The sequence below is a fragment of the Salvelinus sp. IW2-2015 genome, linkage group LG1 (assembly GCF_002910315.2).
Source record: "Salvelinus sp. IW2-2015 linkage group LG1, ASM291031v2, whole genome shotgun sequence".
In the NCBI taxonomy this organism is placed as follows: Eukaryota; Metazoa; Chordata; class Actinopteri; order Salmoniformes; family Salmonidae; genus Salvelinus; species Salvelinus sp. IW2-2015.
The window spans coordinates 35,043,809-35,065,228 of NC_036838.1; the positions used below are offsets into that span (position 1 = coordinate 35,043,809).

Sequence of the window (21,420 nt, forward strand, 5' to 3'; positions counted from 1 at the left end):
TTTCTCTTGCTGCTGGTGATTCTTTGATCCACCTCTACGCAGACGACACCATTTGTATACTTCTGGCCCTTCTTTGGACACTGTGTTAACAAACCTCCCAACGAGCTCTAATGCCATACAACACTCCTTCCGTGGCCTCCAACTGCTCTTAAATGCTAGTAAAACTAAATGCGTGCTCTTCAATCGATCGCTGCCCGCACCCGCCCTGCAAATACCTAGGTGTCTGGTTAGACTGTAAACTCTCCTTCCAGACTCACATTAAGCATCTCCAATCCAAAATTAAATCTAGAATTCGCTTCCTATTTCGTAACAAAGCCTCCTTCACTCATGCTACTAAACATACCCTTGTAAAACTGACTATCCTACCGATCCTTGACTTCGGCGATGTCATTTACAAAATAGCCTCCAACACTCTACTCAGCAAATTGGATGTAGTCTATCACAGTGCCATTCGTTTTATCACCAAAGCCCCATTTACTACCCACCATTGCGACATGTATGCTCTCGTTGGCTGGCCCTCGCTTCATATTCGTTGCCAAACCCACTGTCTCCAGGTCATCTATAAATCTTTGCTAGGTAAAGCCCCGCCTAATCTCAGCTCACTGGTCACCATAGCAACACCCACCCGTAGCACACGTTCCAGCAGGTATATTTCACTGGTCATCCCCAAAGCCAACACCTCTTTGGCCGCCTTTCCTTCCAGTTCTCTGCTGCCAATGACTGGAACGAATTGCAAAAATCCCTGAAGCTGGAGACTTGTATCGCCCTCACTAACTTTAAGCATCAGCTGTCAGAGCAGCTTACCGATCACTGCACATGTACACAGCCCATCTGTAAATAGCCCACCCAACTACCTCATCCCCATATTGTTTTTATTTTTGCTGTTTAGCACCACAGTATCCCTACTTTATCATCATCATCTTCACATCTATCATTCCAGTTTTAATGCTAAATTGAAATTATTTTGCCACTGTCTATTTATTGCCTTACCTCCCTAATCTTACTACATTTGCACACACTGTATATAGATTTTTCTATTGTGTTATTGACTGTACGTTTGTTTATCCCATGTGTAACTCTGTTGTTGTTTTTGTCGAACTGCTTTGCTTTWTCTTGGCCAGGTCGCAGTTGTAAATGAGAACTTGTTCTCAACTGGCCTACCTGGTTAAATAAAGGCGAAATAAAAAAAATGTGGAGACAGCTTATTTGAACCCTTTCATATTGGCTCTGATATGTGTTCTGTGATAGTGTTGTTTCAATGTGGGCATTAAGGTGTCTGCATGCTTCCCAGCCAAAAGTTAGATGCATGAACTCTATAGTGAAAGTCAATATACACATTATTACCTATGCATGTGTGGTTTGTCTTTGGCACGTCAGCCAAAAAAGATACACATGTATTGCATAAAACGTGGAAGCATACTGCCATAACTTGTCGCATAAGTTATTATGTATATATTTTTTGGCTAACATGCAACACACCCACGAGCTCTTTTGGGATTCAGTGTGTTGAATGTCTTGGAAAAGGTCACACTTGTAGTCTACTGAAAGCAATGGCTGCCAACAAAATGACGGAGCCTATTTATTTTCGATAAATGGAAAGATCTAGTATCAAAGTGAGTGAAGCTAGAGCAGTTCGGTGATCAGTGTGTGAACATTAAGTTGGGGAAGCTTAACAGTATGCTAATTATTGGGGATATTGCAGCGCAATTGACCAATCGAGGTATGCTATAGCTTCCAGCCCGTGCTGTATTGGCTGTTAGTACCTAGCACTACCTAGCATTCTGTTTGCTTTCATCTTGAAAAAAAACAACCACATGGTGTTTTAACTGTCGACAAATCAAGCGTTTCATTGCTTTACATGGAATTTCTCYGTCACAGAACGAAACGTCAGTATGTGCAGAGGTAATCATATTTATAATGCATAGAATAACATTAACTGCTGGTCATATATTTTGCCCACCGCCTAGAAGACACAGTGGTTTGTTTGTGGTTAAAGGCATTTTGAACATTACATTGGGGAAATATCTAAGATATAAGATAGAAATTGACATGGATGACTTTAGCATCTATCATGCAGCCTGCTCACACATCATGTGTACAACATTAAAACAGGACAGATCCAGATTAAAAGACATGGTTGTCAAGGACAGTTTCTCAACATAGATTCTTGAYAGCTCATTTTCACCAATGATTGATTTTCTACCAGTTCTTTATGACATGATCATGAGTACTGTCCATGTTCTTTTCCCTCCTTTCTGTAGATAAAGCAGCAGAACAGGAACAGAGGGATCCCAGTCCCAGTGACTCAGAGGCCTTCTGCATATTGATGACATCACCAGTGCAGGAGCCCTCTGAGGAGCAGCAGCAGCCTTCTGTTGTAGAGGTCATTTCCAGGTCACCCAGCTGTCTCAGTGACGTGTCCATCAGCAGGTGAGCGAGCCCAGGAGACGGCAGAATTGATTAGGGTGAAGTTGCCCCTAGACACTGATCTTGGGTCYGTTGTGCATTTTACCCACTAATGGTTAAGGTTAGGATTGGGGAAGGGTATTCTTGATCTGATTCGAGATCTGTACCTTGGGGGAGCTTCACCCCAAGCCAGCTGAATAGCTGATTCTCCACTCCTCAACAAGCAGACATTTGACTTGTCTTCTCGGGGTTTCAATGCTTCACAGCTCTCAAAACAGGAGAGCTGTTGTGTGTGTGTGTGTGTGTGTGTGTGTGTGTGTGTGTGTGTGTGTGTGTGTGTGTGTGTGTGTGTGTGTGTGTAGTATTACTGAGGAACTCTGTGTGAAACTAAAGTGGGACTCTCAGCGGGAGTATTGAGTTGGTTCTGACTCACAGCTCGTTGCGGGCCTCTGGAAAGAGTTCTATCAGCATTCATACCCCTACAGCCTGCCTGCACTTCAGAATAGTTTAAATTGCCTTTTCTTTAGAAAGACACCGCAAGGTTGGCTAGTTGAAGACCAAAGTTACGTGTTGAACATAACACTCTAAATCAGTCACAGATACCTAACAGTACCTAGCTCTTATCAAAACAGGGTTGGGACAAGTTACTAATGTCAACTGATCAAAGAAAAAAAAAACTCTATGGAAGATTTATATTTTTACAGAGATTGATATATTAAATATTTTGATATACAGTATTGGAACAATATACATTATTGTTTTGAAAATATATTTTTTCAAGGAAGCTGGTCGTGAGCCAGGAAGCTGTTAATAGAACATGTGCTGCTTTTGTCTGGAATATCGACCTGGACCCCAAAGGATGCAGATTCGTAGAGCCATCAGCTACAGAATGTAATTAATAGTGTGCTCCCTTGTTCAGAGTGTCAGACCTGTGTATGCTGTGTGCCAGAGGGCCTTATCAAATAAGCACTATGAGATGTCCAGACTCCCACCACAATTTAGAGCTCTATACAGCAATTTTTTTTTTTTTTGGCAGAGGCTGATGTTCCATTGATCTGCTCCTATTCATATGAGGCCCTAGAGCTTCACGCAAATATGCTTTTCTGTCGCCCCACATTCTGCCTGTATGGAGCTGGAAGTGTGTCTGTGTGAAATCTGGCAGGTGTGATGATTAATTATAACCCTGTGTGTGTGTGTGTGTGTGTGTGTGTGTGTGTGTGTGTGTGTGTGTGTGTGTGTGTGTGTGTGTGTGTGTGTGTGTGTGTGTGTGTGTGTGTGCACATCACCTGCCTCTGATAAAGCCACCGCCTGCCTGCCTGGCTCGGCTTCCAGCTGGGGACTCGGACACCTGACAATGCTCTGAACCACACCACTTAAATTGCCTCTTAGCCAGCGCTATCATCAGAGCAGCACTTGGTCAGACCTCTCTCCCACTCCCCCCAGTAATGAGCCAGTTAGTCAGTCAGACGGAGAGCTGCTCCACGCTCCAGCAGCCTGCTCTAATAGCTAACAGCCAGGCATTAGCCCCACCAGTTGCTACGGCCCACCTATCTACCTAATTCTTTATGCAGATAGATATTTCATTAGTCTTCCCCTGGAGGGGCACCAAGAGGAGTGCTCTCACCTTCCAGAGGCAATTTACTCTCTGTTTGTCCGCATTAAGGCATGTAAATGTCTTGTAAAAGTGTTTTATTAGGACTTCCATGGAGATATTAACAAATATTGGCTTCCTCTTTCAGAAAAGGCTCGCTAAAAATCGATTGCATATATCCTTCTCATCCTTTATCCATCCCATCCAGGGTTTACATGGTCTTTCTGGTGAGAGTCAGYCATTACTGAATAATCCTCACAGCTGCTGGAGCAGATTAATTTTTTGGTCATCAAATAGAAATCGAATTTATTCCTGTTTCCATCCATATGATTATAATGCTACCGTTTTTCAGTCCTGCTTCCGGAGGTCACCTTGTGATCCTGTGTGAGTGTGAGCCCCAGACTGAGCAGAGGGAGATGAGGCCTCCAGGTTTGTGCCATCTCTTCTGTCTGTACACTCATTACTCACCTGTCAGCGCCTATTAGAGCTCTCTTTATGTGGTAGGCTGTCATGTTACTGTTAGGAGATAACACAAAAATGCATCAGCTTTTTTACCCAATGGTGTAATAATTAGGCTWTTCTGTTTGCTCCCTGTTCCACAGTCGAGAACTTCAAAGGGACTATACAGCCCTCAAAGACCATCTTTGGGAGAGGAGCTCTTCACACAGTGATCATTTTTTTAAATCTTTGTCCAGGCAAAGTGATGAAAAGCTCTTTAATTAATTCAACTTGCATAGAGGGGTGTTGTTGAAGAATCCTGAGAAGTTTTGCTGCACTCTCCACAGGTATTTAGAGCATCTCTGAAGAGAACATTTAATGCTGTCTTCTAATCTTACGTAAGTGAAAGGCCAGCCGTATGGAGGTACATACTATAAGCAGGTCCTTGTTTGGTTTTGATTTCATGTTTAGGAGAGAAACATTACTTCCAGCGTTCTGCTCATTATGGGATAAATCAGGGCTGCTCAACGCAGGTGTTCAGGATAGATTGACCCAATGTGTTTGCCTTTTTGTGGTTCTCCGGTTGTTCTTTCTGGTGAATCTCTTTCCTTCTGCACACTATGGCAGTTTCTTCAGCCTCCATTTGCKTTATTGATTTTATTTTGACATGTATTGATTTACTTTCAAGAGAAGAGAATAATATAAAGGAAAATGTTGCAAAAATAATACTGAAATAGTGAGTAGGCTACATACATTATATTTGTATTGTGATAAGGCTACATGAAGAACTTACAAACTTCACTTTCAAAAAGGCCGACTTAGGGCTGAAATCATTTTAACTTAAATAGCCATCTTAAGCTTAGACAAAGTACTACAAAGTACTAGTAAATACGTTTTTTTCCCTGTTGAATACATTTGCTAACATTTCTAAAAACCAGTTTTCGCTTTGTCATTTAGGGGGTATTGTGTGTAGATAGATTATTTTATCCATTTTAGAATAAGGCTGTAACGTAACAACATGTACAAAAAAGTCAAGGGGTCTGAATGCTTTCCGGAAGCACTGTAGATGAAGCCAAGGAGTGCAGCATGGGCAACACAATGTACGACAAGGATGTACTTTTCTGATCAATTTCTCTTCAGTATAAAGATGAAACTGAACAAGTGAGTAAAAGTTATGCAACGTCAAATTAGCTAGTCGTCTTTGAATTAGGCTATTAAAAGGTGTTAACACCTCCCATCCCTGTATATCGACTCATTAATTTAATGGACTCAGGGGCTGTGTAGTTTTTACAAAGCGAGAGTTAATCCCCTGATAGTGTTTTATTAGCAGTCAGAAGTTTGCTAGAGGTTCCTCTCTGTTTATTTTGTTCATTTTCCCCTGGCCAGGAAGTATTCACGCTGGGCTTTTCATTATTAATATTAATAGCCTTCCAATGAAAAGAACCAGCTTCAAAGAGGCCTGGTTTAATCCATGTAGATGGGCTCCTTGTCCTGGGTTGTCCTTACCTGGCTCCCAGGCCCTCCGTGGCCCCAAGACACTGATCTCAGGGGATTCAAGCCAAATCGGGTCATAWTTGATTATGCCTGGCACCACACACACTTACCATTCCTCTGTTCCACAGCCAAGTTTGACCCATCCTTTCAGCTACTATTTTTGGATAAAGGACTCAGGTAACCTCACATCATCCCGGCTTTTGTATTTCATCCAGGCCAAAATTAGCTGCTTGATATGATGACCATGGGATATGCCAAGTAAGGGATTTATTTTGTAGAGCCACCTTTTGCAGCAATTACAGCTGCAAGTCTCTTGGGGTATGTCTCTGTAAGCTTGGCACATCTAGCCACTGGGATTTTTGCCCATTCTTCAAGGCAAAACTGCTCTAGCTCCTTCAAGTTGGATGGGTTTCGCTGGTGTACAGCAATCTTTAAGTCATACCACAGATTCTCAATTGGATTGAGGTCTGAGCTTTGACTAGGCCATTCCAAGACATTTAAATGTTTCCCCTTAAACCACTCGAGTGTCGCTTTAGCAGTATGCTTAGGGTCATTGTCCTGCTGGAAGGCTGTCTCTTATACACATCTAGATGTGTATAAGAGACAGGCCAACACCATGCTTCACTTTGGGGATGGTGTTCTCAGGGTGATGGGAAGTATTGGGTTTGCACCAGACATAGCGTTTTCCTTGATGGCCAAAAAACAAAAATTGTCTCATCTGACCAGACTACCTTCCATATATTTGGGGAGTCTCCCACATGCCTTTTGGCGAACACCAAACGTGTTTGGTTATTTTTTTCTTTAAGCAATGGCTTTTTTCTGCCCACTCTTCTGTAAAGGCCAGCTCCTTGGAGTGTACTGCTGAAAGTGGTCCTATGGACAGATATTCCAATCTCCGCTGTGGAGCTTTGCAGCTCCTTCAGGGATATCTTTGTTCTCTTTGTTGCCTCTCTGATTAATGCCCTCCTTGCCTGGTCCGTGAGTTTTGGTGGGCGGCCCTCTCTAGGCAGGTTTGTTGTGGTGCCATATTCTTTCCATTTTTTAATAATGGATTTAATGGTACTCCGTGGGATGTTCAACGTTTCTGATATTTTTCTATAACCCAACCCTGATCTGTACTCCTCCACAACTTTGACCCTGACCTGTTTTAAGAGCTCTTTGGTCTTCATGGTGCCGCTTGCTTGGTGGTGCCCCTTGCTTTGTGGTGTTGCAGACTCTGGGGCCTTTCAGAACAGGTGGGGTGGCAGGTAGCCTAGTGGTTAGAGCGTTGGACTAGTAACCACAATATCGAATCCCCGAGCTGACGAGATAAAACTGTCGTTCTGCCTCTGAACATGGCAGTTAACCCACTGTTCCTAGGCCGTCATTAGCAAAATAAGAATTTGTTCTTAACTGACTTGCCTAGTTAAATAAAGGTAAAAGAAAAAAAAGTGTATATACAGTTGAAGTTGGAAGTTTACATACACCTTAGCCAAATACATTTAAACTCAGTTTTTCACAATTCCTGACATTTAATCATAGTAAAATGCCCTGTCTTWGGTCAGTTAGGATCACCACTTTTTTTAAGAATRTGAAATGTCAGAATAATAGGGATTTATTCAGCTTTTATTTCTTTCATCACATTCCCAGTGGTCAGAAGTTTACATACACTCAATTAGTATTTGGTAGCATTGCATTTAAATTGTTTAACTTGGGTCAAAYGTTTCGGGTAGCCTTCCGCGAGCTTCATCAATTTGGACTATTTTGTGTATGTCCATTACATGAAATCCAAATAAAAATATATTTAAATTACATTCTGTAATGCAACAAAATAGAAAAAACACCAATTGGGATGAATACGTTTGCAAGGCACTGTATAATAGTTTGATTTTCAACGTTTACATACATTGCAAGAAGAACGATTTCCCTAATAATAATTTTTACATATACTGCATTTATCGAATGTGTCTATCACCAATCGAAATAAACGTTCTACCACAGCGACCATGTTATTTTTTGTGAACCCTATTTGATTTGGAGTTGGGACATTTAAACTATTTCAAAATAAAATTTGAACTCTCTTCACTCGTGCAAAAGAACAATGCTAGCACATGTGCAGATCAAATACACCACTGTAACTCTGATTAAGGTGTTTGTTTACATGTCCTAATAATTTGAATTATTGCTCAGATTTAATCGGCATATACTTACCTGATTATGACCTTAAGATAAGCAGAGTAAGGTGTTTACATGACTGATGCCATACTTACATTTACATTTAAGTCATTTAGCAGACGCTCTTATCCAGAGCGACTTACAAGTTGGACTTGGCTTTCTTCCATAATCAGTTTAATATTGAATTATTTGTGTGCATGTAAACGTACTTAATGAGATTGTCGAATTTGGTCAGCAAAATGTTGTATTGCTAATTTGCTGTGTAATCTTTGCCATCCACCTATTTTTCCATCTTTGCCAGCATTGACTTGAATGGGGAACACCATTCTATTTATTATATTTCATTGACAGCACATGCAGTCAGGAGCTCTACACTGTGCTTTGCATGTTTTCTATTCAGCTACCTATTGTGCCAAATTTGATTCGCTCATATANTTTCATTGACAGCACATGCAGTCAGGAGCTCTACACTGTGCTTTGCATGTTTTCTATTCAGCTACCTATTGTGCCAAATTTGATTCGCTCATATATGTATTCTGATCATAGTAGTCCGTCATTTGGCGTGTGTCCTTGAAAGATCTCAAACTCTTTTGCATGTGTACCATAAAAAAATAATATCACACCTCTATCACTCACCCCTTCCACGCACAGACTGTCATTTCATTCCATTTCATGCTTGATATAATTTTGATATGTTTGCTGTTGGATCAGTGTTTATTAGGAAAATGTGGCGCCAGACTATTGACCGGCAGCATTTTGATTTAAACGACATTTGAGAATTTTATCGGATGCATATGCATTGGGTGCATAACCTGTTTATGGCATCCAACTACGGTGCTCAGAATGACAGAAATATAATTTAGCTTATGGTTATTCATCGTAACAGAACATGCAGCTAGAGGATGCAACAGTGTGCCTCCTTACCGAATTCCGATGCGCACTTTGAATATGTTAGAATAACTGCCACATTTACTTTTCCTCAGCCAACAAGACGAGTAACAAACAGCAAAATCACTAGCCTATGTCAATCTAATATGCCCCATAGTAGAAAAGTTGTCCTATTCTATTGGTCAACCTGTCATTCTGTGCGAGAAAGAAATAGCCTATTCCAAACATGCCTAGGCTACATCCCCCAAAAATCTTTAAAAAAGCAATGAGGCTGATGCAGCGGATCAGAACGTTTAGCTTAAAAAGTTGATAAACTATTATTTTTTCAGATTAGCAATGCGTACAAGGCAGGAGGCTACACTCGAGTGTTCATTCCGTAATGCAAATAGCAGGGTAACACCATGGTCAAAAGCGCACCGCACATGAGAGCGGTTTCATGTGACAAATGTAAATATCAGTTAGAAATTTAGAAAGAGGGGAGATCTAAAGTTGCAACAGGTAGCATGGGTTGCTAATATGATTAGGAGTGTGCCTTTGACTACTGAAGGATGAAAGAAACTTGATTTGAAAACCAATAGAACATGAGAGAAATGGGCTAATCGTCTTTATAAAATAATTGCCTCCACGTTTTTATGGTCATATTTTACTTTGAAGACATACCTCTATGAATTCAAACAATTAAGTATATGTTTTCAAAATGCATACAGCTTCCAGCTCATTGCAAAGTGGTGTGTAATGTGCTCAAGTCTGCCTACCGTTTCCTGAATAGCAATTTTTTATTGTGGCCATAAACAGTTTTTAACACGCAGTTGCATTTAGAATTGTTACACAATGACTGGGCTTATTATAGCACGTTTCACTCCAGCAGGAACGAATGAGCTGTTTGAAGAGCTGTAGCAGCAGCTGTCGCACTTTCTGACAGATTTTCCGCTCATAGGCTCTGTATCTGATTGCTGTACTAAATTATGCAAATTAACCTATAGACCGATAAGCATGACCGGTCAAATGTATTTACACCAGTCGGTGTAATGAGAAATAAGTGCACTCAGGCTATCCGGAAGGCCAAAGTTAGTTACTTTAAGGAGCAGTTCTCTCTGTGGGTCTAACCCCAAGAAGTTCTGGAAAACGGTTAAAGACCTGGAGAATAAACAAACCCTCCTCCTCACAGCTGCCCATGTTCCTTAATGTTAATGATGTGGTTGTTCCTGACAAGAAGCACATGGCTGAGCTCTTTAATCACAACTTCATTGTGTCAGGATTCCTATTTGACTCAGCCATGCCTCTTGTCCGTCCATTTCCTCATCTCCCACCCCTTCTAAAGCGACTATCCCCGATGCTTCTCCCTCTTTTTCCTCTGCCTCGCTACAAAGTTTCTCCCTACAGGCAGTCACTGAGTCTGAGGTGCTAAAGGAGCTCCTTAAACTTGACCCCCAAAAAACATTTGGGTCAGATGGTTTAGACCCTTTTTTCTTTAAGGTTGCTGCCCCTATCATTGCCGGGCCTATCTCCAACCTATTTAACCTGTCTCTCCTTTCTGGGGAGGTTCCCATTGCTTGGAAGGCAGCCACTGTTCCTCCTTAATTTAAAGGGGGAGATCAAGCAGATCCTAACTGTTATAGGCCTATTTCTATTTTGCCCTGTTTATCAAAAGTGTTGAAAAAAGATTTTTTGATGTCTATATTATTCTCTCGAGTATGCAATCTGTTTTCCGCTCAGGTTATGGATGTGTCACCACAACCTTAAAGGTCCTCAATGATGTGACCATTGCCTTTGATTCTAAGCAATGTTGTGCTGCTATTTTTATTGACTTGGCCATAGCTCTTGATACGGTAGACCATTCCATTCTTGTGGGAGTATTGCTGTCTCTGAGTGTCTTTGGCCTGGTTTGCGAACTACGTCTCTCAAAGAGTGCCGTGTATAAAGTCAGAAAATCTGCTGTCTCAGCCAATGCCTGTCACCAAGGGAGTACCCCAAGGCTCAACCCTAGGCCCCATGCTCTTCTCAATTTACATCAACAACATAGCTCAGGCAGTAGGAAGCACTGTCATCAATTTATATGCAGATGTTAGTCTTATACTCAGCTGACCCCTCCCCGGATTTTGTGTTAAATGCTCTACAACAAAGCTTTATTAGTGTCCAACAAGCTTTCTCTACCCTTAACCTTGTTCGGAACACCTCCAAAACAAAGGTATTGTGGTTTGGTAAGAAGAATGCACCTCTCCCCACAAGTGTGATTACTACCTCTGAGGGTTTAGAGCTTGAGAAAGTCACCTCATACAAGTACCTGAAAGTATGGCTAGATGGTACACTGTCCTTCTGTCAGCACATATCAAAGCTGCAGGCTAAAGTTACATCCAGACTTTGTTTCCTCTATCGTAATCGCTCCTCTTTCACCCCAGCTGCCAAACTAACCCTGATACAGATGACCATCCTACCCATGCTAGATTACGGAGACATAATTTATAGATCGGCAGGTAAGGGTGCTCTCGAGTGGCAAGATGTTCTTTAGCATTCGGCCATCAGATTTGCCACCAATGCTCCTTATAGGACACATCACTGCACTCTATAATCCTCTGTAAACTGGTCATCTCTGTATACCCATTGATGCTTATTTATAAAATCCTCTTAGGCCTCACACCCCCCTATCTGAGATATCTACTGCAGCCCTCATCCTCCACATACAATACCCGTTCTGCCAGTCACTATCTGTTAAAAGTCCCCAAAGCGCACACATCCCAGTGTCACTCCTCTTTTCAGTTCACTGCAGTTAGCGACTGGAACGAGCTGCAGCAAACACTCAAACTGGATAGTTTTATCTTAATCTCTTAATTCAAAGACTCAATCATGGACACTCTTACTGACAGTTGTGGCTGCTTTGCATGATGTATTGTTATCTCTTCTTGCCCTTTGTGCTGTTGTCTGTGCCCAATATTGTTTGTACCATGTTTTGTGCTGCTACCATGCTGTGTTGCTACCATGTTGTTGTCATGTTGTGTTGCTGCCTTGCTATGTTGTCGTCTTAGGTCTCTCTTTATGTAGTATTGTGTTGTCTCTCTTGTTGTGATGTGTGTTTTGTCCTATATTTATTAGGGATGCAACGGTACACAGTATGTTATCGAACCGTTCGGTACGCCCCCTACGGTTCAATATGCACACTTGAACCGCGGAATTACGGTATGCCTGTTATTTTCTTATAATTTCCAAAACGTGCTTATTGCGCTGCAGACTACACGCACATTATACATTCAGATCCACAGAACCAAACGTGCATTTTGTGGCCGTTAGGGGGCTCCTGAGGGCTGACAAACTTTTCTCCACAGCAATATCTCAAAATGTAGTGACTGCAAACCCCTCCCCCTTAAACAACTAATGGATGATTTGCAATGACATCTCAGTAGAAAACCTCCCTAAAGAGGCCCCATGAAGAGAGGGGAAACTAAAAACAAATATTCTCTCAGCTCCAACATGACAGTGGCGAGCACTAGCGAGACAGAGAGATGCAAATTTGAAGAGGCACTGAGGTGTGTTTTTTTTCTTAAATATAAAGATATCGAAACCGTACCGTTACCGTCGCCCACAAACCGTGATACATACCGAATCGTGGGCCCACTGTACCGTTGCATCCTTAATATTTATATTTTTAATCCCAGCCCCCGTCCCCGCATGCGGCCTTTTTCCTTTTGGTAGGCAGTCATTGTAAATAAGAATTTGTTCTTAACTGACTTGCCTAGTTAAATAAAGGAAAAATACAATATTTCCATCAATGAATAGGCTAAAGCCTTATTTTTCATTTGTTTTCTTTTTTTTCTTCCGGACAATTGAGCGGCGGCAGTTTTATTTATCGGCTTTTCATTTTTTTTGCCGGCTATTACTGGCTAACGGAAACCCTGTGCTGGATATCACTTTTCTCCCGGCACGGTCCCCACACGCCGTCGCATAGAACTAATTTGCTGTTTGTTTCCGAGGCCACAGGCATTTTCAATCTGGTTATTTGGGTGTCAGTGGTGATTAATGGCCCAGAGATATTATTTCACGGGGGTTTCAGTAAGATTCCACGGCACTGAGAGAGCCTAAACAGTAGGCTCAGACCTGCAGTTAGAAATCTAATCTGTAGTTGGTCTCTGTTTGTTTCAAGTGGAGAGTGTTCAGTATGTAGCAGTCACCACTAGGGTTGCACATTTTGGGGAATATTCAGAGGTGGAAACTTTCCATGGGAATTAACAGGAATATATGGGAATTAATGGAAATATATGCAAATKAATATTAATACCATTTAAATGTAGATGTTTTTTGCATTGGATATATTTGCCATATCATATGGARACAGAAACATAAACCTTTTACCTTATCATAAGTAGACATAATTTGCAAATGTTTAAATCCTTCCAATAAAAATAAAAAAACAATTTAGTTGCGAATTGTACTTAAATTAAATGAGTTGACTCTTCACATGGGATGATTTCACTGAACAACAAAAGAAAGGGAATTTGATGTTGAATGATCCATCGCATCTCCCAGAAACGTCTTCAACATAAAATGATAGTCTAGAAATGAAAGTTTTGGTTGTCTTCCTCTCAGGCTTCCATGTCTTCTCCCTGGACCTTCTCAATGTCCACCTCTTGAACATCAGACTCTGAGGCCTCATCTTCACTGTCACTTTCCAACCTTGTTGAGGATGGCTCGTTGTCAGGCTCAAAAAGCCTCAAATTTGCCCGGATGGCCACCAATTTTTCAACCCTTGTATTGGTCAGCCTGTTGCGTGCTTTGGTGTGTGTGTTCCCAAAGAATGTCAGTTGCACTCTGAGGTGGCTGATGTTGGTGGGATTTGGAGGATGATGGAGGCAACAGAGGAAAGAGCCTCAGATCCACAAAGTCCCTTCCACCAGGTGGCTGATGAGATCTGTTGGCACGACTGCCATATTACATCTCCATGCCAAAGCCCTTGCTTGGAAGTGTACTTCGCCACACTGCCAAGAACCTTGCCCTCATCCAGGCCAAGGTGGCGAGACATGATAGTGATGACACCATAGGCCTTGTTGATCTCTGCACCAGACAGGATGCTCTTGCCAGCATACTTTGGGTCCAACATGTRYGCTGCGGCGTGTATGGGCTTCAGGCAGAAGTCKTCACKCTTTTTGATGTATTTCAGAACTGCAGTTTCCTCTGCTTGSAGCAACAGTGAAGTGGGWWGGGCAGTACGGATTTCTTCTMTTACATCTGCAAGCAGAGTCTGAACATCAGACAGGATGGCATTGTCTCCCTCAGTCCGTGCAATGGCTACTGCTATAGGTTTCAGGAGTTTCATGCTGTTTACTACTCTCTCCCAAAATACATAMTCCAGGAGGATCCTCTTGATGAGGCTGTCCATATCGGCAGACTGTGATATGGCCATTTCTTGGAGAGACTCCTTCCCCTCCAGGAGACTGTCAAACATGATGACAGCACCATCCCAACAGGTGGTGCTCTTATTCTTCTCACTTTGCTTGGTGAGGTAGATTGCTGTTATAAGTTGATGACCCTTCACATACCTAACCATTTCCTTGGCTCTCTTGTAGAGTGTATCCATTGTTTTCAGTGCCATGATGTCCTTGAGGAGCAGATTCAATGCATGAGCAGCACATCCAATTGGTGTGATGTGAGGGTAGGACTCCTCCACTTTAGACCAAGCAGTCTTCATGTTCGCAGCATTGTCTGTCAGCAGTCCAAATACCTTCTGTGGTCCAAGGTCATTGATAACTGCCTTCAGCTCATCTGCAATGTAGAGATCGATGTGTCTGTTGTCCGTTGTGCTCTTGTAGAATACTGATTGAGGGGTGGAGATGATGTAGTTCATTATTCCTTGCCCACGAACATTCTACCACCCATCAGAGATGATTGCAATACAGTCTGCTTTCTCTATAATTTCCTTGATTTTCACTTGAACTCTGTTGAACTCTGCATCCAGGATATGAGTAGATAAATCATGTCTGGTTGGAGGGATGTGTGCTAGGCGAAGAACATTCAGAAATCTCTTCCAATACACATTTCCTGTGAGCATCAGAGGTGAACCAGTTGCATACACAGCTCGAGCAAGACATTCATCAGCGTTTCTCTGACTACGTTCCTCCGTTGAGTTAAAAAACTCTGATTCCAGGAGGACCATGAGCGGTTGCTATCAATAAGGTGTCTGATTCATCATTTTCACCTCGAATAGAAGTAGAGGGTTTTTTGTCAGAGGTTGCTTGTTATGAGCGCTGAGGGAACTTTATGCACTTGGCCAGATGAATCTGCATCTTTGTTGCATTCTTCACATATGATTTGGCACAGTATTTGCAAATGTAAACAGCTTTTCCTTCTACATTAGCTGCAGTGAAATGTCTCCACACATCATATAGTGCCCGTGGCATTTTCCTGTAAAGATTATTWAAAAATTTGTTTAAAATACCCCAAATACGATTCCATGTGCAGATAAATAGTTAAGCAGTTAGATTAAACAACTCCTTTGTAAGATCAACAGGTGAATTAACTTCTTTGGGCTGCAAGCCCGACGTCGGTACACTTATGACAACAGCCAGGCAAGTTTGCCAGAGCGCCAATTCAAAAGATATTTTTTAGAAATATTTAACTTTCACACATTAACAAGTCCAATACAGCAAATGAAAGATACACATCTTGTGAATCCAGCCAACATGTCCGATTTTTTTAAATGTTTTACAGCGAAAACACCACGTATATTTATGTTAGCTCACCTCCAAATACAAAAAAGCACAGACATTTTTCACAGCACAGGTAGCATGCACAAAACCAACCAAACTAACCAAGAACCAACCAAACTAACCAAGAAACAACTTCATCAGATGACAGTCTTATAACATGTTATACAATAAATCTATGTTTTGTTCGAAAAATGTGCATATTTGAGGTATAAATCAGTTTTACATTGCAGCTACCATCAACAGCTACGCTCACAAATAGCACCGAAGCAGCCAGAGTAATTACAGACACCAACGTGAAATACCTAAATACTCATCATAAACATTTCTGAAAAATACTGGTGTACAGCAAATTAAAGACAAACATCTTGTGAATCCAGCCAATATTTCAGATTTTTAAGTGTTTTCAGCGAAAACACAATATAGCGTTATATAGCTTACTACAATAGCCAACCACACAACAGCATTGATTCAAGGCAAACGGTAGCGATAGCGACAAAACCAGCAAAAGATATTAATTATTTCACTAACCTTCATAAACTTCATCAGATGACAGTCCTCTAACATCATATTACACAATACATATATGGTTTGTTCGAAAATGTGCATATTTAGAGCTGATATCCGTGGTTATACATTGTGCTAACGTAGCATCTTTTTCCCAGAATGTCCGGGTATATTTCTGACACTCACCTATTCTGACCAAATAACTATTCATAGACTTTACTAAAAAATACATGTTGTATAGGAAATGATAGATACACTAGTTCTTAATGCAATCGCGTGTTAGAATTCTAAAAATAACTTCATTACGACATGCAGCTTACGTTATGGCGAGAGAGCGCCCAAAATCTGGGCGCAAACTAATAAGTACACATGTTCGACAGATATATGAAATAACATCATAAATGGGTCCTACTTTTGATGATCTTCCATCAGAATGTTGTACAAGGGGTCCTTTGTCGGGAACAATCGTTGTTTGGTTTTAGAATGGCATTTTTCCCTCTTGAATTAGCAAGCACACTAGCCAAGTGGCGCGAAGCTCTCCTTCCTGAACAAACGTAGAGAACGCAACACGCCTAACCTCCCGAAAAAATTTCAATAATATGATAAAACTATATTGAAAAAACATACTTTACGATGATATTGTCACATTTCTCAAATAAAATCAAAGCCGGAGATAGTAGCCGTCWATAAYGACAGCTTTTCAGAAGGCAATMCCCGGTTCCTTCTCGCGCCTTCCAGAAAACAGGAAATTGGTGTCACGTCATGCCAAGAGCTSTTATTCGACCTCAGATCAAGMTATACACTCCATTTCTTCTCTCACTGCCTGTTGACATCTAGTGGAAGGCGTATGAAGTGCATGTATACTAATACATATCAAGCAAATGAATAGGGATGCCCTCAAACAGAGCATCGATTTCAGATTTTCCACTTCCTGTCAGGAAGTTTGCTGCAAAATGAGTTCTGTTTTACTCACAGATATAATTCAAACGGTTTTAGAAACTAGAGAGTGTTTTCTATCCAATAGTAATAATAATATGCATATTGTACGAGCAAGAATAGAGTACGAGGCCGTTTGAAATGGGCACCTTTTATCCATCTACTCAATACTGCCCCTGCAGCCATAAAAGGTTAACACTCCTCAGTTAGTAGGCTCAAGCAAGCTAAAACCCACAAGGTAGCAAAAACTAACTAGCAGAAATTGTTAACAAGTTAACAAGTCAAAAATGATTTAAACACACTTTTCTGTAGGCTACTATTTACTAGTTAACAAAAAATCATGTATGTCATATAAAATATATTCACCCCACCCAATATTGTAATCAAAACTTACCAGAAAGCATGTAGTCCTTGGCTCAGACAGTGTTGTAGTGTGGGCTCAATAGCATCTCATGAATGTGCAAGATCTTGAGAATCAGCTGTACATGTGATGGAAGAGTGCACTGCACATATGGTGGAAGAATTAACTGTGCATGCAGAGGGTTGCAATTCCATTGAATTGGGGATAGTTTAACCAAAATATGCCACAAGACCTAGAATTGCCCCGTGTATCCAACAAAAAAGGTTCACTGTTATAAGCTAGCTTTTTTGATGAAATTAAGCAAAATTCCCCAAATTCAAGGGCTTAACTTCCATGGAAAATTTCCTGGAAAATTCCGGAAATTTACCGGAAAGTTTTCGACCCTTTCGACAGAGACACAGTGCCATGTTTTAGAATATAAAACATCTTAAAACTACATACATTTAGATGTACTCTGGAACAAATTGCATTACTTTGTTGGTTTGTTCTATCCTTGATGACTAGTTTAACTTTTCATTTGATTGTCCCACACACAATTGCAGGAGACACAGACATGCTCCCACATACTGTACCTTCCGGTCTGTCTCAAAGTGGAGAAGGTAACTATAAGTGGTAATCGTTGAGATGTCTGTGGAGAGTAATGAGTAAAGCAGACCACCGAAACAGACAGCTTTTTGGATTTGGCAGAAACTTGCTAGCGTGATTATTCTCCCTTTAATCTTGCTTGTGCAGACAAAATAATCATCCTCTTGTCTGAGCTGAGGCCCGCTGCAGCCAGTCTGCGGTGCTGAGGTTAAGTCTCCTGCATCCTGTTATGTCTGATCAGCACGTACGTACATATGTATTACTGCTAGATCATACATATGTATGTATGTATGTATGTATGTATGTATGTATGTATGTATGTATGTATGTACAGTGGGGAGAACAAGTATTTGATACACTGCCAATTTTGCAGGTTTTCCTACTTACAAAGCATGTAGAGGTCTGTAATTTTTATCATAGGTACACTTCAACTGTGAGAGACGGAATCTAAAACAAAAATCCAGAAAATCACATTGTATTATTTTTAAGTAATTAATTTGCATTAACCTTTTTCCTCTAAACATAACGATGGTCATTATGGCCGAACAGTTCTGTTTTTGTTTCATCAGTCCAGAGGACATTTCTCCAAAAGTACTATCTTTGTCCCCATGTGCAGTTGCAAACCGTAGTCTGACTTTTATATGGCAGTTTGGAGCAGTGGCTTCTTCCTTGCTGAGTGGCCTTTCAGGTTATGTCGATATAGGACTCGTTTTACTGCGGATATAGATACTTTTGTATCTGTTACCTCCAGCTTCTTCACAAGGTCCTTTGCTGTTGTTATGGGATTCATTTGCACACCAAAGTACGTTCATCTCTAGGAGATAGAACCCGTCTCCTTCCTGAGCGGTATGATGGCTGCGTGGTCCCATGGTGTTTATACTTGCATACTATTGTTTGTACAGATGATCCTGGTACCTTCAGGTGTTTAGAAATATCTCCCAAGGATGAACCAAACTTGTGGAGGTCTACATTTTTCTTTCTGAGGTCTAGGCTGATTTCTTTTGATTTTCCCATGATGTCCAGCAAAGAGGCACTGATTTTGAAGGTAGGYCTTGAAATACATCCACAGGTACACTAAATCATCCCCCGTTTGGCGAAGTTGGCTGTCGTTGTTAGGAAGAAATGGTCTTCACAGTTTGCAATGAGCTAGGCAGCCCAAACTGCTGCATATACCCTGACTCTGTTGCAAGAGAAGTGACACCATTTTCCTAGTTCAAAGAAATTCATGTTAGCAGGCAATATTAACTAAATAGCAGGTTTAAATATATACTTGTGTATTGATTTTAAGAAAGGCATTGATGTTTATGGTTAGGTACACGGAGCAACGACAGTCCTTTTTCGCGAATGCCACCGCATCGATTATATGCAACGCAGGACACGCTAGATAAACTAGTAATATCATCAACCATGTGTAGTTAACTAGTGATTATGATTGATTGATTGTTTTTTATAAGTTTAATGCTAGCTAGCAACTTACCATGGCTTCTTACTGCATTCGCGTAACAGGCAGGCTCCTTGTGGAGTGCAATGTAATCAGGTGGTTGGACTAGTTAACTGTAATGTTGCAAGATTGAATCCCTGAGCTGACAAGGTGAAAATCTGTCGTTCTGCCCCTGAACAAGGCAGTTAATCCACCGTTCCTAGGCCGGCWTTTAAAATAAGAATGTGTTCTTAACTGACTTGCCTAGTTAAATAAAGGCGTAAAWWWWWWWWWWTTTAAACGGCCAAATCGGTGTCCAAAAACACAGATTTCCGATTGTTATGAAAACTTGAAATCGGCCCTAATTAATCGGCCATTCCGATTAATCGGTCGACCACTAGTATGTATGTACCAGTCAAAAGTTTGGACACACCTACTCATTCCAGGGTTTTTATGAATTTTTACTATTTTCTACATTGTAGAATAATAATGAAGACATCAAAACTATGAAATAACACATATGAAATCATGTAGTAACTTAAAAAGTGTTAAGCTAATCAAAATATTTTTTGTATTTGAGATTCTTCAAAGAAGCCACCCTTTGCCTTCATGACATCTTTGCACACTCTTGGCATCCTCTCAACCAGCTTCATGAGGTAGTCACTTGCAATGCATTTCAATGAACAGGTGTGGCTTGTTAAAAGAACATTTGTGGAATTTCTTTCCTTCTGAATGTGTTTGAGCCAATCAGTTATGTTGTGACAAGGAAGGGTTGGTACACAGAAGATAACCCTATTTGGTAAAAGACCAAGTCCATATTAACAGCTCAAATTTGCAGAGAAACAACAGTCCATTACTTTAAGACATGAAGGTCAGTCAATCCTGAACATTTCAAGTACTTTGAACGTTTCTTCAAGTGCAGTTGCAAAAACCATCAAGCGCTATGATGAAACTGGCTCTCATGAGGACCGCCAAAGGAAAGCAGGACCCATAGTTACATCTGCTGCAGAGGATCAGTTCATTAGAGTTACCAGCCTCAGAAATCAGCAATTACCTGCACCTCACATTGCAGCCCAAATAAATGCTTTACAGAGTAACAGACACATCTCAACATCAACTGTTCAGAGGAGACTGCGTGAATGAGGCCTTCATGGTCGAATTGCTGAAGAAGAAAAAAAACATCTAAAGGATACCAATAATAAGAAGAGACTAGCTTGGGCCAAGAAACACAAGCAATGGAAATGAGACCAGTGGAAATCTGTACTTTGGTCTGATGAGTCCAAATTTGAGATTTTTGGTTCCAACCGCTGTGTCTTTGTGAGACGCAGAGTAGGTGAGCGTGTGATCTCCGTATGTGTGGTTCCCACCGTGAAGCATGGAGGAGGAGGTATAATGGTGTGGGGTTGCTTCGCCGGTGACACCGTCTGTGATTTATTTAGAATTTAAGGCAGCAGCATGGCTACATCAGCATTCTGCAGCTATACACCATCCCATCTGGTTTTGTGCTTTTGTTTTCCAACAGGACAATGACCCAGCACACATCCAGACTGTGTAAGGGCTATTTGACAAAGAAGGAGAGTGATAGGGTGCTGCATCAGATGACCTGGCCTCCACAATCACGACCTCAACCCAATTGAGATGGTTTGGAATGAGTTGGACCGCAGAGCGATGGAATAGCATCCCACAAGTGTTCTGCATATGTGGGAACTTATTCAAGACTGTTGGAAAAGTATTCCAGATTAAGCTGGTTGAGAGAATGAGAGAATGCCAAGAGTGTGCAAAGCTGTCATCAAGGCAAAGGGTGGCTCCTTTGAAAAATCTAAAATATATTTGTTTAACACTTTTTTGGTTACTACATGATTCTATATGTGTTGTTTCATAGTGTTGATGTCTTTACTATTATTCTACAATGTAGAAAATAGTAAAAATAAAGAAAAACCCTTGATTG

General features: G+C 41.1%; 1 protein-coding gene across 5 annotated transcripts in view; it reads left to right on the forward strand.

The window, feature by feature from the left end:
- The window catches only part of LOC111966369 (E3 ubiquitin-protein ligase RAD18-like), an 84,669-nt gene that overhangs the window by 42,393 nt on the left and 20,856 nt on the right, over window positions 1–21,420 (forward strand). For 3 of the 5 annotated variants that reach the window (XM_070444567.1, XM_023990968.2, XM_023990960.2), the window contains exon 11: window positions 2,262–2,430. In XM_070444567.1, the coding sequence (XP_070300668.1) occupies window positions 2,262–2,430 (169 nt within the window). Of the gene's footprint in view, window positions 1–2,261; window positions 2,431–4,349; window positions 4,427–4,599; window positions 4,834–21,420 lie in introns of all 5 variants that reach the window. The other 2 variants (XR_002877647.2, XR_011480211.1) reach the window with 1 other exon arrangement.